Here is a 14,899-nt window from a genome sequence, read left to right as displayed (position 1 = left end):
GTCAAGGTAGGAGAGCAAGGTGCAGGCTTTTATTTAAAAATAAAATGAAAGGACAGAGCTCCTGGTTCACACCAGGAGGGGACAAGAGAGTCCTGAAAGCTAGTTTTTAAATAAATTGTATATGGTAAAAAGAAAAGAGGATTTTTGATGGCGATACAACTGATTTCACTATGTTTTGCTATAAGGAAGAGAAGCAGGGATATATAATGATTTCTCCTCCTATGGAAACATCAAAAGGGTTACTGGTGAAATGGTGTGGAATGAAATAACTAAAGCACAACTTCTATTTGCCAGTGCACAAACTAATCCAAAGCCAAATTGTGAATACTGGAAAAATTTTACCTTTTAGCCTCTAATTTGAGTAAATACAGTCACTGCTCTAGGGTTATATGACCTCATTCTGTTGGTGAAATGTTAAAGAAAGACTCGTACATTTGGGAGAAAAGACGTTCCTCGTTGAAAGAGCTAGGTACACGAAAAAGCCTCTGTGAGCCTTGCTTCCTCCTTTCAGGCACTATGTGAGGACACGACTCTCAGATCTGCTGCGGTCATGACCGAAAAGCCAAGTGGACTATAGAGTTCCACCCCAGTGTCTGACAACTTTGAGCCTAAGAACTATCTTAAAATAATTTACCACCATGTTTCTTGCAATGGAAGGGGAAAATAAAGCTCTTATTTGGGCAACTTGTTATTGGATATATATATATATTTTTTTGCAGCTAAAAGCATTTGTAACTTTTTATACATCTCCTATATTTACTCTTTAATTTTTTCCATCCTTCCTCCAATATTTTCCATCTTTATAAAATCAAAATCAAAATTCTGCTTTCTGGAAGATTTCCTTAACTTTACCTTACCAACATTTATTTGCTTATATGCACACTCACACACACACACAAATTTTTTGCTATACTATTTTAATTTCCAAAAGCTCTGTTTTGTTCTGTATTACTATTACTCTATTACTTTCACTTCTTTATACAGCCATAGAAAAAGAACAGAACACTGTATCTTCTCTTATCTCTGATGTTATAGTTATTTTCAAGTTTTCTTCTGTTCTCTGCACTGATTCTGAGATCCTTTTGACCATTTTTGCCATTTTCTTTTCTAAGCATTCTCCAAATATTTATTCTTAACTGTCCAGTCCTACTTAAGAATGAAGAACTCTTAATATGTCAACAATACTCAAAACAATCTACAGACTCATTGCAAACCCTATAAAAATTCCAATGTGTTTGCAGAAATAGAAAAATCCATCCTCAAATTCCTATGGAATTTCAAAGGATCCTGAATAGCCAAAACAATCTTGAAAAAGAACAATGTTGGAGGTCTCATACTTCCTGATTTTTCTAAACTTATTACAAAGCTACAGAAATCAAATCATTGTTCTGTAAACTGGCATAAAGTTTAAGACACAGACCAATGAAATAGAGTAGAGGGTTCAGAAACAAGTGTTTGTACATATGGTCAAATGATTTTTGACAAGGGCATTTGTCAAAATTTCCATTCAATGGGAAGGGACATTCTTTTCAACAAATGGTGCTGTGAAAACTAAATATACACATGCAAAAAAAAGAAGTTGGACCCTTACCTTATACCATATACAAAAATTAACTCAAAATAGATCAAAGACCTAAATATAAGAGGTAAAACTATAGGAATCTTAGAAGAAAATATGGGAGAAAAGCTTATAACACTGGATTTGACAATAATTTCTTGGATATGAAAACAAAAGGTACAGGCAACAAAAGGAAAAATAGTTGTTAGAGCTCATCAAAATAAAAAGCTTTTGTGCATCAAAGGACACTATCAACAGAATGAAAAGGGAAGCCGCAGAGAGAAAGAAATATTTGTAACTCATTTATCTGGTTAGAGTTGATATTCAGAATATATAAAGAACTCCTATAACTCAACAACAAGAAAACAACCCAATTAAAAAATGAGCAAAGGACTTGAATAGACATTTCTCCACAGAAGAAAGAGAAATGGTTAATAAGCACTTGAGAGGATGTTCAACATCATTGCTTATCAGGGAAATGCAAATCAAAACCACAATGAGATAACCACTTCATATTCATCAGGATGGCCATTTTAAAAAATAAAATGAAAAAACATAGAAAGTAAGCCTTGGCCAGGATGTTGAGTAATTAGAACTCATGTATTGCTTTTGGGGATGTAAAAAGCAGCTACTATGGGAAACAGTATGGTAATTCCTTACAAAATAAAATATACAATTACCATGATTCAGTAATCCACTTCTGGGCAAATATCCAAAAGAAGTAAAATCAGCATTATTCACAAAAATTTAAAGGTGGAAACAACTTATCATTGATGGTATCCATCAACAGACGAATGGAAAAACAAAATGTGGTATAGACATACAATGGAATATTATTCAAGAAGGAAATTTTGACACATGTTTTAGCATGGATGAACCCTGAAGACATTATGCTAAGTGAAATAAGCCAGTCACAAGAGGACAAATATTGTATTAATTCCACTTACATGAGGTTCCTAGAGTAGTCAAATTTATAGAGACAGAAAAGAGAATGGTAGATCTCAGTGGGTAATCAGCACACCTGGTTTTTCACTGAAGGGGCTTCAAGTATCAGTACCCACAGGTCTTTTCCCTGGGCCTGGTCAACATTCCCCAGGAAGGAAGACTGCTATCTCCAGCCAGGCTCCTCTTCACAGTATATTAGACAGTGATAAATTCAAGGTTTTAACTCATTTATATGTTTATTGTCTATAACCCCTCCCTGTGATAAAAATACAAGCTTGCTTGAAGGCAAATATTTTTGTCTTATTTTTCTTTCTTTCTATATCCCCAGAACCTAGAAAAGCACAAATGTTTGCAGGCACTCAATAAATATCTGTTTAATGAATGAATCAAAAATTTATGGAGCACTAAATGTGTCAGAAACTATGCTATTTTATAATTATAAACTCAAATTAATCCTTAAATTATCACATGTGATATTATTCCCATGTTACTAATGAGGTGAGTATAGGGAGGTAACCTGTCTGCAGAAACCAATCAACAGTATTTGTGTAACTCCACCTTAAAGACTATACTATTATACTGCTTTCTGCAGACAAATTAGGTAGTGTTAGCCCTCAAGAATAAGAATCTACGTGCTAACAATATAATCTATGAGATATGGTCTGCTATGAACTGCCCTACTTAGATGTAATATGAATACTAGAAAGCCTGAAGAGTGTGTGGAGTGGAAGAGAGCAGTGAATCCCTGCTATAGTGAGGCGTGGTTACTGATGCAAATGTATTACATACATCTGAGGGTAGGGAAAAGTCACCTAAGACACAGAAGAGGTTGGCAGAAAAACTGGTTAAACTAATTCTGATTAACAAAGAAGTACTATATTCTCACCAGGACTATTTGCCTTGATATGTCTCCTTTGTCCTCTGCAGACACACAAGTAAAATAGACAGTATGAGATATTAGGAAGTACACTAGTTAGTATACAGAGAAATGAATTCTAGTCCTAGCACTGATTACTAACTGGCAGTGTGCTCTGGGATAAGCCATATGAAGAGAACAGTTTATTAGTGGTTATTTCCAAGCTTCCAAGTTTATTTTAGAAAATAAAGCAAACTTCCTTTCTTGTGAAATACTAAAGATTTAACTTGCCCTTTAAGAAACAATTAGATTACTAAATTAGAAGTTTAGTTTAGGAATCTATCAATCCATGCCTAAAAATCTCTGGCATTTGAAGGCAAATGGTAACCTGATCATTTGTAATTTAGGGTTATCTTCCTATATGACTAGCGATTACAGCTGGAGCCAGCTTTTACAGACAGGCAGTACAGTGTACTGGTAAGCAGTGTGGGCTGTGAGGCCTGACTGCCTAGATTCCACAAAAGCTTGCTCTCCATGCAATCTGAGTGACTTATGTAAGGAAACTAATGCCAAGAAAGCTTATCTGTGATTATAAAAGTAACGATTACCTAAGAGGATTACAAACATGACTATATAAATTCACAGTGATGCTCAAGGATTGATAAAAAAGCATAGTGGTGCCATTAAACAGTACAGCCAAGCAATTTTGAACTATTTAAATATTGTAAATCTTACCTGTAAGGAAGCAAAAACAAATTCTGGGGGATTTATTCTGGAAAAATGATATTTTACAAAACTCTCTTCATTTTCTAAAATGAAAACTAGTTGGCAGACCACCAAAACAGAATGATTTCTCTCTCTCTTTAAAGTAAGTTTTACCAGAGTAATGTTTTGACGTTTATATACATCTTCTCCTTCAGTTTTGACATTTCCCAAATTACAAAATACTAAAATTTATTATAACAAGTGGAACAAGATTAAAAAGTATAATAAAGACAAAGCTAATACTCTCTTCCCATATCTATTTCTAATCCCACCCCCTAAAATAACCAATATCAGTACAAATGCTTTTTATAAGCTCATTTTTTTCTTTTCAAAATTACTACACATATGATGCTCAAAAGCTTACCTCCAGATATATTGATGGTGGATTATGCTCCCCACCAAATTTATCCAGTAGGGCTTCTATATGTTCCTGTGTCAACTTTATCATTTGTTTGATATTCCATACCTACAAAATATTTTAAAAGAGTTTAAATAAAAATCATTTAGGATATGAAGAAATATTACTTCTATTTAAATATTGCAGTAACTACCAGTATTCCTTGAAATTTAGAACTTAGAGAACCTAGAGATCATTAAGTATAGTGTTTTTCCCTTTTATTATTAAACATCTTTAAATTCCTTTCTACGCTAGTAATACAATATATTCTCAACTAAAAAAATTTCAAATAATATATGAGTATTCACAATAAGCAATGAAAGTTTTGTTTCACCTTCCCTACATTCCTGAACTCCCCACCATAAAGATAAGTGCTGTTTACAGTTTGGTATGCATCCTTCCACATCCCCTTTTCACTCAAGTAAAAAAAAATACATACATACACAAAATATACAAAAACATTTATTATATAAAAAATGCTTTTTAACACTTTTTTTCACTGAACATGCCTTAAAATACTTTCCATGTCAACACATACATATTTTACTCATTTGAAATGGTAGTATAAGCATCCATTAAATGACTGTGTTAAATACAGATATATTCACTTCATGACATTGTTTTGATGCTGCTTATTTCAATGGTGTTTATATTTTAATGGTAACCTAGCATTAGTTGGACATGGCTAATTTTAGGAGAGTATTACCAGATCCTCAATGTCTATCTGTATTCTTCCTAACTGATCTGACTGAGAATTAGTATTCCCTTTTTCCTTTCCTTTTAAAATCACACTTGCAATTTTTCACTTTGTATAAAACAAAGGCAAAGTTCTCATTCATTTCAAATGCTAAGGTACACTGTATAAACTCCAAAGTGCCTAACAAACAGAAGAGGGAAAATTCCTTGAGAGAAAAGAAGGGAAAAGTTAACAGCAAGGCCTTATTTTATCAGTGAAACAAATTCTTCTCAAGGCTGGAAGCCTTACCCATTTACTAAGCTAACAAGTCAAGAATTCAGAAATCTGGTGATATAATACATGGACATATTACATGTTTTTTTTCTTGATGAAGAATGAATCCAATTTATCTGAGTGATTTGAGAACCTGCTTTACAAATTACACTATATGGTAGACATGCTCCATAAACTGATCAAAACTTGGCATTTTAAGGTGTAACCAAAAAATGTACTTAATAAAAATACAAATTAGAAATTACAGCTTTTTGAACTACTATAATTTATAATGTTATAAAGAAAAAATGAGAACAAATTTTTAGTTTTTTAAATGAATAAGTGAACAAACAGATTCAGGATCCCTGGTTTATTTAATAATATCCTTACTAGAGGACATTTAGATTATTCCACTTTTTTCAATTTCAGACAATGCTTCAATGAACAGTTCTGAACTTTCTGGGCAAAGATGGCAAGTTTTCCTTTTAGATACTGAAGCACAGAATTCATGGACTGAAGGATATGTGCATTTAAAATCTCCATATATATGCCAAATGGTCTTCCAAAAGAAAAAAAGTGCAAGTCATACTCCTATTCTCAGGATGTGAATCCACCCTTTTCCCCCACAATCCTACTAAAACAGAATATTATCAAACATCTAAACTCTTGCCGATTCTAAGCAGAAAAGATGATCTTGCTGTTTTAATTTGTATTTCCCCAAAAGCTCAGCATTCTTCAATTCACTGGCCATTTAAGATTGTTTTTGGAAAATTCCTTATCCATATTCTTTTTTCTTGCTGATTTATAGATACCATTTATTCTAGATATTCTGGATATTAATCCTTATTCTCCTACAAATATTGCAGTCTTTCCTAATTGCATCATATGAAGTTCTGCTATGCAAAGTGTGGTTCATGGACCAGCAACAGCATAATCTTCTGGAAGTTTGTTAGAGTAGCAGAATCTCATGTCCCACTTCAGACTTACTGAACTTTTAACAAAATGACTCATATTAAAGTTTGAGAGGCAATGACAGAGTTTCAAATTTTTTCCACAGTCAGATACTGAAATATTTTCCTTTATAATTTCACGGCTAAGTTTTCATATTTGTTCCAGTATTAGATGCCTCTTTTCTCTAGCTACACATACTCCCCAAGTGATCTTATCCAATTTCCCATGGCTTTATATGTCAAATATGGATTGATTAAACCCAAATTTTTAAAGGTGGCTCTGTCCTCTCAACTCTAGATTCTTTTTGTCCACCTGCTTACCAAATATCTCTAAGATAGCTAAAAGGCATCTCAAACTTACCATGTTAAAAGACTAACTTCTGATCTGCCTCCCAACTCTCCAAAAGCTTGTTTTTCCTATAATCTCTTCATCTCAGAAAATGACACTTTCTCTATGATGAATTCATTGACCACCCAGGCAGAAATGCTTTATAGAATTTGATATAGAATTATGTTTCTCACGTCTATTAGCTACTTTGAGATCAGAAACATGTTTTATTCATCTTTTGTCCCCTCATCACTTATCTTGGCATCTTAGTCATAACAGGCATTCAGTTAATGCTGGAACTAAGAGTTAAGCTATATTCAGAATAGAGTAAGAGAGAAAATTATCCTACTTCAGTGATTCTTTCCAGTCCAGTAAATTAAGGACCTATTACACACAGCCTTTTTTTTGTTTTTGTTTTAAAACTCCACAGATAAAACTCTTGGGTAGTTAAGGTGAAGAACCATGCCTCCCATCCCTCCACAAGGAATAGGAGAGAGGTGGGGGTAAAAGAAAAAAACAAACAGGAGGAATGAGCATGGGGGAAATCAGAAGACTGAGGTAATTAGACCAGGTTAGAATGAAATTTTTTTTTTTGCTGGGGAGTAGAAAATGATTAAATTTGGTTAGGTAGGGAAGGAACAGACAAGAATGTCTGGAAGTCAGGTTTCATATCTCCCTAAACAAAAGTAACTTTATACTCAAAGAAAGAAGAAAACTCACTATGAGCCCTGGTTGCAACAGCACCCAAGATGGCTACATCCTAAAGCCTATAACACATAAAAGTTACCTTAAATGTCAAAAAGAATTTTGCATATGTAGTTAAGTATTTTGAGTTCAGGACATTATCCTGGATTACCTGTGGGTCCTTAATGTAATCACAATTGTCTAAAATGGAATCGGAGTTTTTACTGCAGAAAATTAGGCAATTATGAAGACCTACCAGAGAGATTTGAAGATACAACATTACTGGCCTTCAAGTTGGAAGGGACCATGAGTCAACAAATGTAAGGAATGCAGCTCTCGAATATGGAAAAGGTAAGGAAATGTGCTCTAGAGAGAGCACAACCTTTCTGACACCTTGGGTTTGGCCTAGTGAAACCCATTTCAGTCTTCTGACCTTCAGGTGTTGTACACCCTAATATAAATGGGGAATCTAGAAACTAATAAACACAAAGGTAAATCTAGATAAGCATAAACTATATAAAATAACACTAAAAACAGTGGCTATAACTAATGAGGGAAAATGGCCAGCATGAAAACATTCTAAGACCTATCTATTATTCAAAAGGGATCCTGGAACATCTTGTTTTGCTAGACAGATATCAAATCAACAAAGGAGGCAGCTTGAAGGGACTCCTACTGGCCAAATTTAGGAAATGTTTTAGCAAAATGAGAAAACACTGCAACTGTAACAAACTGCATGTATTCACATGCGCATGTACGCGCGCACACACACACACACATTCAGTAGTTTTTAATAAAAAAACGTTTGGTAGGAAACATTTGCCACCACATAGATGACTGTTACATCTTAGAAAATTAAACAGCAAGCAGTGGAAAAGAATTATGCAGTTATTCTGTCTTTTTAGGAACAATTATAGTTACTCCCATTTGATGTGGGAAGCTTTACAAAAAAGAATACAAAAGAATGTTAGCTAATATAAAATAATTGATTCTGGAAAGATCAAAGCATGTTAAAACCATTAGGTGAAAAGAAGATGAAGAACACAATACTTACATAGTATTGAAGTATTTCCCAAAGATGAAAGATAAAGGAGACATATATATTTACAAGGAGAGATGTGACTTAGAATCATTAATAGTGGGAAAACCTTAATGTGATGTAGTATAAATAACACATTATCTATCACCCATGAAGTATACTTGCAAAACATTTAAGTAAAATCTAATCAATCAATATATTTAGCCTCTAGTTTAGAAGAAATATAGGGGATTAAAAAAATATGCTAAAAACACCACAAGGAAATAAACAAATATGGAATGTGGGACATTCTGTAAGACATTTACCTTCTCTGTGAAAGTCAAACCCATGACAATTACACAAATCCAAAATGTGGGACACTCCAGGGCAACTATCCTGGTCTCACTAATAAATCATTTCATGGGAAACAAAATGGTGGGTGATCAGCTCAATACTAAAAGACAACAATTAATTCAATGCATACAAAACGAGCAGGTCTTAATTCAGGGATGGAAGATAGTGACAAAAGACATCCTTGGGATTAACTGGAAAAATTTGAGCATGTACCACATATAAGATTATGGAATTGTTAATCTTCATAGATATAATATTTTTGTTCATTCTTTTTCCTTAAGAGACGTAAATTGAGGAAAGTGTTAACAAATGTTGAATCCAAGTAGTATATGTAGTATTTATAAGTGTTCACTGTAAACAAATGTTGAATCTAAGTAGTATATGTAGTATTTATAAGTGTTCACTGTAACTACTATTTCAACATTTTTGTAGATTTGGGTTTTTCCCCAAACTCTTTCTTTTTCCTTTTTTGTTAAGCAGAGAGCGGCCCTCTTTCGCCCCAGTAGTGTGTTTTCTCTTAAAAGTCTAACTTATCTATTAATATATCCTACCAGCATTTTACCACTATTTGCCTGGTATACCCTTTCTCATCCTTTTCCTTTCAACCACTGTGTGTCTCCTATAAATTACTCTTCTGTTAGCTTGTTTTTACACATACATGGCTGTGTTTTAACAAGATAATTCAGTTCATTTACATTTTTGTAGCTGAATTTCTATCATTTCATTATGTCTTTTCTACTTAGCACTGCTTTTTAATGCTTTTCTGGTGTCTATGGAAATGACTGAGTTTTGTTATTCTTCCTTTTACCCCTAGGTAGCAGCCATGTTCTAGGCCACAAAGCAAATTTCATAAACCAAAAAAATTATCAGACCACATTTCTTTACCATGATTTAATTAACTTAGAATCAGTAACTAAATTTGAATATATTTTTGAAAAAGTTAACATTCATTTGTTTTTAAAATCTTAGAATGTTATAAATAGGGATCTTTAACTTAATAAAATGTATTTACAAGAAACATGCAGCAAAATATCACATTAAAAGGTCAGGAATAAAACAAGGGTGCCTGTTATCACTGCTGTGATATGCAGAAGGTTATAGTTAATGGTAGGAAGATAAAATAAAAAAAAGACACAAGAATTGGAATGATACAGATAAATATTATTTGTAGTAAACATGCTATCTATAGACATAATAGAATCTATAAACCATTAGGGCTAAACTATTAACTATAAAGACTAATGTAAGAATTTGGAAGATTGATGGATATAAGTTCAAGGATATATGTAGAGTTCCAAGATATCAGCCAGAACCAATTAAAAAAGGATGCCCTTCATTATAGCAACAAAAACTAGACAGAATTTAGGAATAAATCTAATGAGAGGGAGGATTCTGGGTAAAAGATGGCAGAGTAAAAAGGCAAGGCAGAAACCTCCTCTCAAAATCATACAGAACATGAAAATACATCAAAGACAACTAAACCTGAAAAGGACCTGAAGACTACAAAACTGCCTACCTACATCTGGGGAAGAAGAGAAGACCTCACAGAAAAAGGTAAAGTAGCAAAGCCCAGATCTGGTGGGACACAAGCCCTTCTCCCACCCCAGCCCACAGGCAGGAGGAAGAGGAACCGGTAGGGAGGGAGTAGGAGCCCAGGATGACTGAACACCTGGCCCTGGAAATCTGTTCCAGGAACATGAGCCCACATTACATGGTGCTCTGGTGATTAGTGGGGCTGGACAAAAAAGACAGGTGGAACACTTCAGGAGGCTGAGATTCCGCACACTTGTGAAGACCAGCCACACTCTACCAGCCCCCCAAGACAAAAGAAAAGTGGGCAGTTTCAAAGACTTTCCAGCAATAGGAGGGGTGCCAGAGAGGCAAGGCTTCCATAGAGCTCTCTGCTAAGGAAAAAAGAAAGGTGGACAATACCTCCACAGCCCCCAACAGGATGAAAGTAAATCAACTACTCACAAAATCAGTCAAGGGATACACAAGAAGTGCAGAATATGACAATTAATATATAAGTGTGGAGGAGGAAGAAGAGGGGAAAAAAGTGCCTCTGGATTGTGTTTGAAATAGTAATCAGCAATTTAAGAGAGACTGCAGGATAATAAGGAAGCTACCCATGAAACTTTGGTAACCACAGATCTAAAGCCTACAATAGATACATAAAGACAGACAGACTTATCAAGAAAAAAGGAGAGTGTACACACATAAACAAAATCAGAAAGGACTAATCACAATGGGACACCACATAAATACAAAAGAATTATTAGAGAGTACTATGAAAAAGTCTAAGTAAATAAACTGACAACCTGGAAGAGTTGGACAACTTTCTAGAAAGATACAACTTCCAAGACTGACTCAAGAGGAAACAGAAAATCTAAAAAGACCAATTACCAGCAGTGAAATTGAATTGGTAACAAAAAGTTACCTAAACACAAAACATGTGGTCCAGATAGCATCACAGCTGAATTTGATCAAACATTTAAAGAAGAGCTAATACCTATCCTTGTTAAAGTATTCCAAAAAGTAGAAGAGGAGGGAATATTTCCAAACTCATTGGACAAGGCCAGCATCACTCTAATACCAAAACCAGACAAAGACACCACAAAAAAAAAAATTACAGACCAATATCCCTGATGAACATAGATGCAAAAATACTGAACAAAATATTAGCAAACCAAATCCAAAAATACAACAAAAAGGTCACCCAACATGACCAACTAGGATTTATTCCAGGGATGCAAGGATGGTACAATATTTGTAAATTCATCAATATCATACTCACATCAACAAAAAGAAGCATAAAACCACATGATCATCTCCATAGATGCTGAAAAAGCATTTGACAAAATTCAACATCCACTCATGATAAAAACTCTCAACAAAATGGGTACAGATGGTACATACCTTAACATAATAAAGGCCATATATGACAAACCCACAGCCAACATCATACTTAATAGTGAAAAGCTGAAAGCTTTCCCTCTAAGATCAGGAACAAGACAGGGATGCCCACTATCACCACTTTTACTCAATATAGTATTGGAGGTCCTAGCCATGGCAATCAGACAACACAAAGAGATTAAAGTTAAACTCTTACTATTTGCACTAGATATGATACTATACACAGAAGACCTTAAAGACTCCACCAAAACACTTAGAATTAATAACTGGATTCAGCAAAACCTGCAGGATGCAAAATTAATATACAGAAATCTGTTGCATTCCTATATACTAACAATGAGTTAGCAGAAAGAAAAATCAGCAAAACAACTCATTACAATTGCATGAAAAAGAATAAAAAGCTAGGAATAAACCTAACCAAAGAGGTGAAAGACCTTTACTCTGAAAACTACAAGCCATTCGAGAGAAATTAAAGAAGACACCAATAAATGGAAATCTATCCTGTGCTCATAGAAGGGAAGAATTAATATTTTCAAAATGGTGATCCTGCCCAAAGGAATTTACAGATTGAATGCAATTGCTATCAAAATATCAACAGCATTCTTCAGTGAATTAGAACAAATAGTTCTAAAATTCAAATGGACGACAAAATACCCCAAATAGCCAAAGCAATCCTGAGAAAAAAGAACAAAGCTGGGGGAATTATGCTCCCTGACTTCAAGCTCTACTACAAAGTTACAGTAGTCAAAACAATTTGGTACTGGCACAAGAACAGACCCATAGACCAATGGAACAGAATAGAGAGTCCAGATACAAACCCACACATTTATAGCCAATTAATAAAATATAAAGGAGCCATGAATATACAATGAGGAAACGACAGTCTCTTCAACAACTGGTGTTGGCAAAACAGGACAGCTACATGTAACAGAATGAAACTAGATTCTTGTCTAACTCCACACACAAAAGTAAACTCGAAATGGATCAAAGACCTAAGTGTAAGTCACGAAAGCATAAAACTCTCAGAAGAAAACACAGGCAAAAATCTCTTGAATATAAACATGAGCAACTTTTTCCTGAACATATCTCCTTGGGAAAGGGAAACAAAATAAAAATGAACAAGAGGGACTACTTCAAACTAAAAAACTTCCATACAGCAAAGGACACCATCAGCAGAACAAAAAGGCATTCCACAGTATGGGAGAATATATTTGTAAATGACTCATCTGGTAAGGAGTTAACAACCAAAATATATAAAGAACCCATATGCTTCAACACCCAAAGAACAAATATCCCAATCAAAAAATGGGCAGAGGACCTGAACAGACACTTCTCCAAAGAAGAAATATACATAGCCAACAGGCACATGAGAAGAAGCTCCATATCACTGTTCATCAGGGAAATGCAAATTAAAACCACAATGAGTTATCACCTCATACCAGTCAGAATGACCACTATTCAAAAGACAAGGAACAATAAATGCTGGCAAGGGTATGGAAAAATAGGAACCCCTCCTACACTGTTGGTGGAACTGCAAATTGGTGCAACCGCTGTGGAAAGCAGTATGGAGGTTCTTCAAAAAAACTAAAAATAGAAATACCATTTGACACAGTAGGAATTTATCTTAAGAAAACAAAATTCTTGATTCAAAAAGATAAATGCACCCCTATGTTTATTGCCGCACTGTTTGCAATAGCCAAGATATGGAAAAAAACCTAAACGTCCATTAACAGATGAATGGATAAAGAAGACACAGTAATACATACATACAATGGACTACTACTCAGCCATAAAGAACAAAAGAAATCTTCCCATTTGCAACAGCATGGATGGATCTAGACAGTATTTTGCTCTGTGAAAGAAGACAAGTGGAGAAGGCAAATAGAAAATGACTCCACTTTTTTGTGGAGTATAAAAACAAACAAAACAGAAGGAATAAAATAACAGTAGATTCATAGACACTCGGAAATGACTACTGGTTACCAATGGGGAGGGGCTAGGGAGGTGGGGGAGAATGTGATTAAGGGGCACAATAATTTGCAATCTTAATATAGGTTGGTCACAGGGACAGCAGTATAGCATGGAGAATACAGTTAATGACTCTATAACATCTTACTACATCAATAGACAGTGACCATACTGGAGGGGGTGAGAACTTGATAATAAGAGTGAGAGTTGAACCACTGTGCTATGTTTTTGAAACCATTGTAAGATTGTCTATCAAAGATACCTCAACAGAAATAGATATATACATAAATAAATGAAACAGGGGAGGAAACATAAGATATATTGCATAATACCTTTCACATAATATTTTTAAATATATGCACATAAATCAACAGTGCCCATTTTGTAGGAACACATTTAAATAAAGATGGCCATTTGTATAGTAAAATAATGACCTGCAGGAAAAGGGGAATTAGAGTAGGGAAAAGGGATAAAAGAGGGTATGGTAATCAATAACATAACTAAAGGACCATGCAGACCAAGAATAATAATATGGCATGAACTGAGCAATATGATGATCAAGTCTTTTCAACCAAGGAGAAAAAAAAAAAAAACCTAATGAAAGATTTGTAAGACCTTTGTGGAGGAAATAAAATAATATGCAAGTTCATAAAAAAAGAGTGAGAAGTGACAAACTCAGATGAGTCTGGAGGTTAATTTTCTCTATCTTTCGAAAGTAGCTTATCAAGAAGCTGACTCAGCAGGTTTGAGTTGATTCAAAGCAAGAGAAGGCAGATGACAACCAGAGTTCAGGATCCCCCCCTTTCTAATAAGGCCATTTCATCAACCTCAAAGCTCTAATTATTAGACAGCACCCTTTCCATGGTATGCTAATTCTAGTTATATCTATTCTAAGAACACATTTATGTGTAGATAACTGACCTTAGAAGACTGTGTGTGTATTTTCCTCTACTAAATCTTATTTCACATTTACACCATGTAATGTGTGGCATGTGCTCCTCTTCACTTGACAAACACTTACATAAATGCTCTGTTATGTGAAGATTTAGTATCATAATGAGCTCAATTTCCCCCTAATTAATTCAGTGCAGTTCAAAAAAAAATGCAGAGAGATTTTTTCCATGATATTTGACAAACTAATTCTAAAATTCTATGGGAGCACTATAAAATGATAGCCTTTTAACTATTTTGAATAATAAGGAGAGTAAGACTGA

The 14,899-nt window shown here is 34.4% G+C and overlaps 1 protein-coding gene across 12 annotated transcripts in view; it reads right to left on the bottom strand.

Annotated features, from left to right (window-relative positions):
* BRAF (B-Raf proto-oncogene, serine/threonine kinase) overlaps window positions 1-14,899 on the bottom strand; it is a 159,769-nt gene that overhangs the window by 97,487 nt on the left and 47,383 nt on the right. For all 12 annotated transcript variants that reach the window (XM_073238336.1, XM_073238340.1, XM_073238333.1 and 9 more), the window contains exon 2: window positions 4,489-4,590. In XM_073238336.1, the coding sequence (XP_073094437.1) occupies window positions 4,489-4,590 (102 nt within the window). The remainder of the gene's footprint in view (window positions 1-4,488; window positions 4,591-14,899) is intronic.

This window comes from Manis javanica, chromosome 6 (genome assembly GCF_040802235.1).
Source record: "Manis javanica isolate MJ-LG chromosome 6, MJ_LKY, whole genome shotgun sequence".
NCBI lineage: Eukaryota > Metazoa > Chordata > Mammalia > Pholidota > Manidae > Manis > Manis javanica.
The sequence above is the reverse complement of the archived record's forward strand: the minus strand, read 5'-3'. Positions and strand labels throughout refer to the sequence as shown.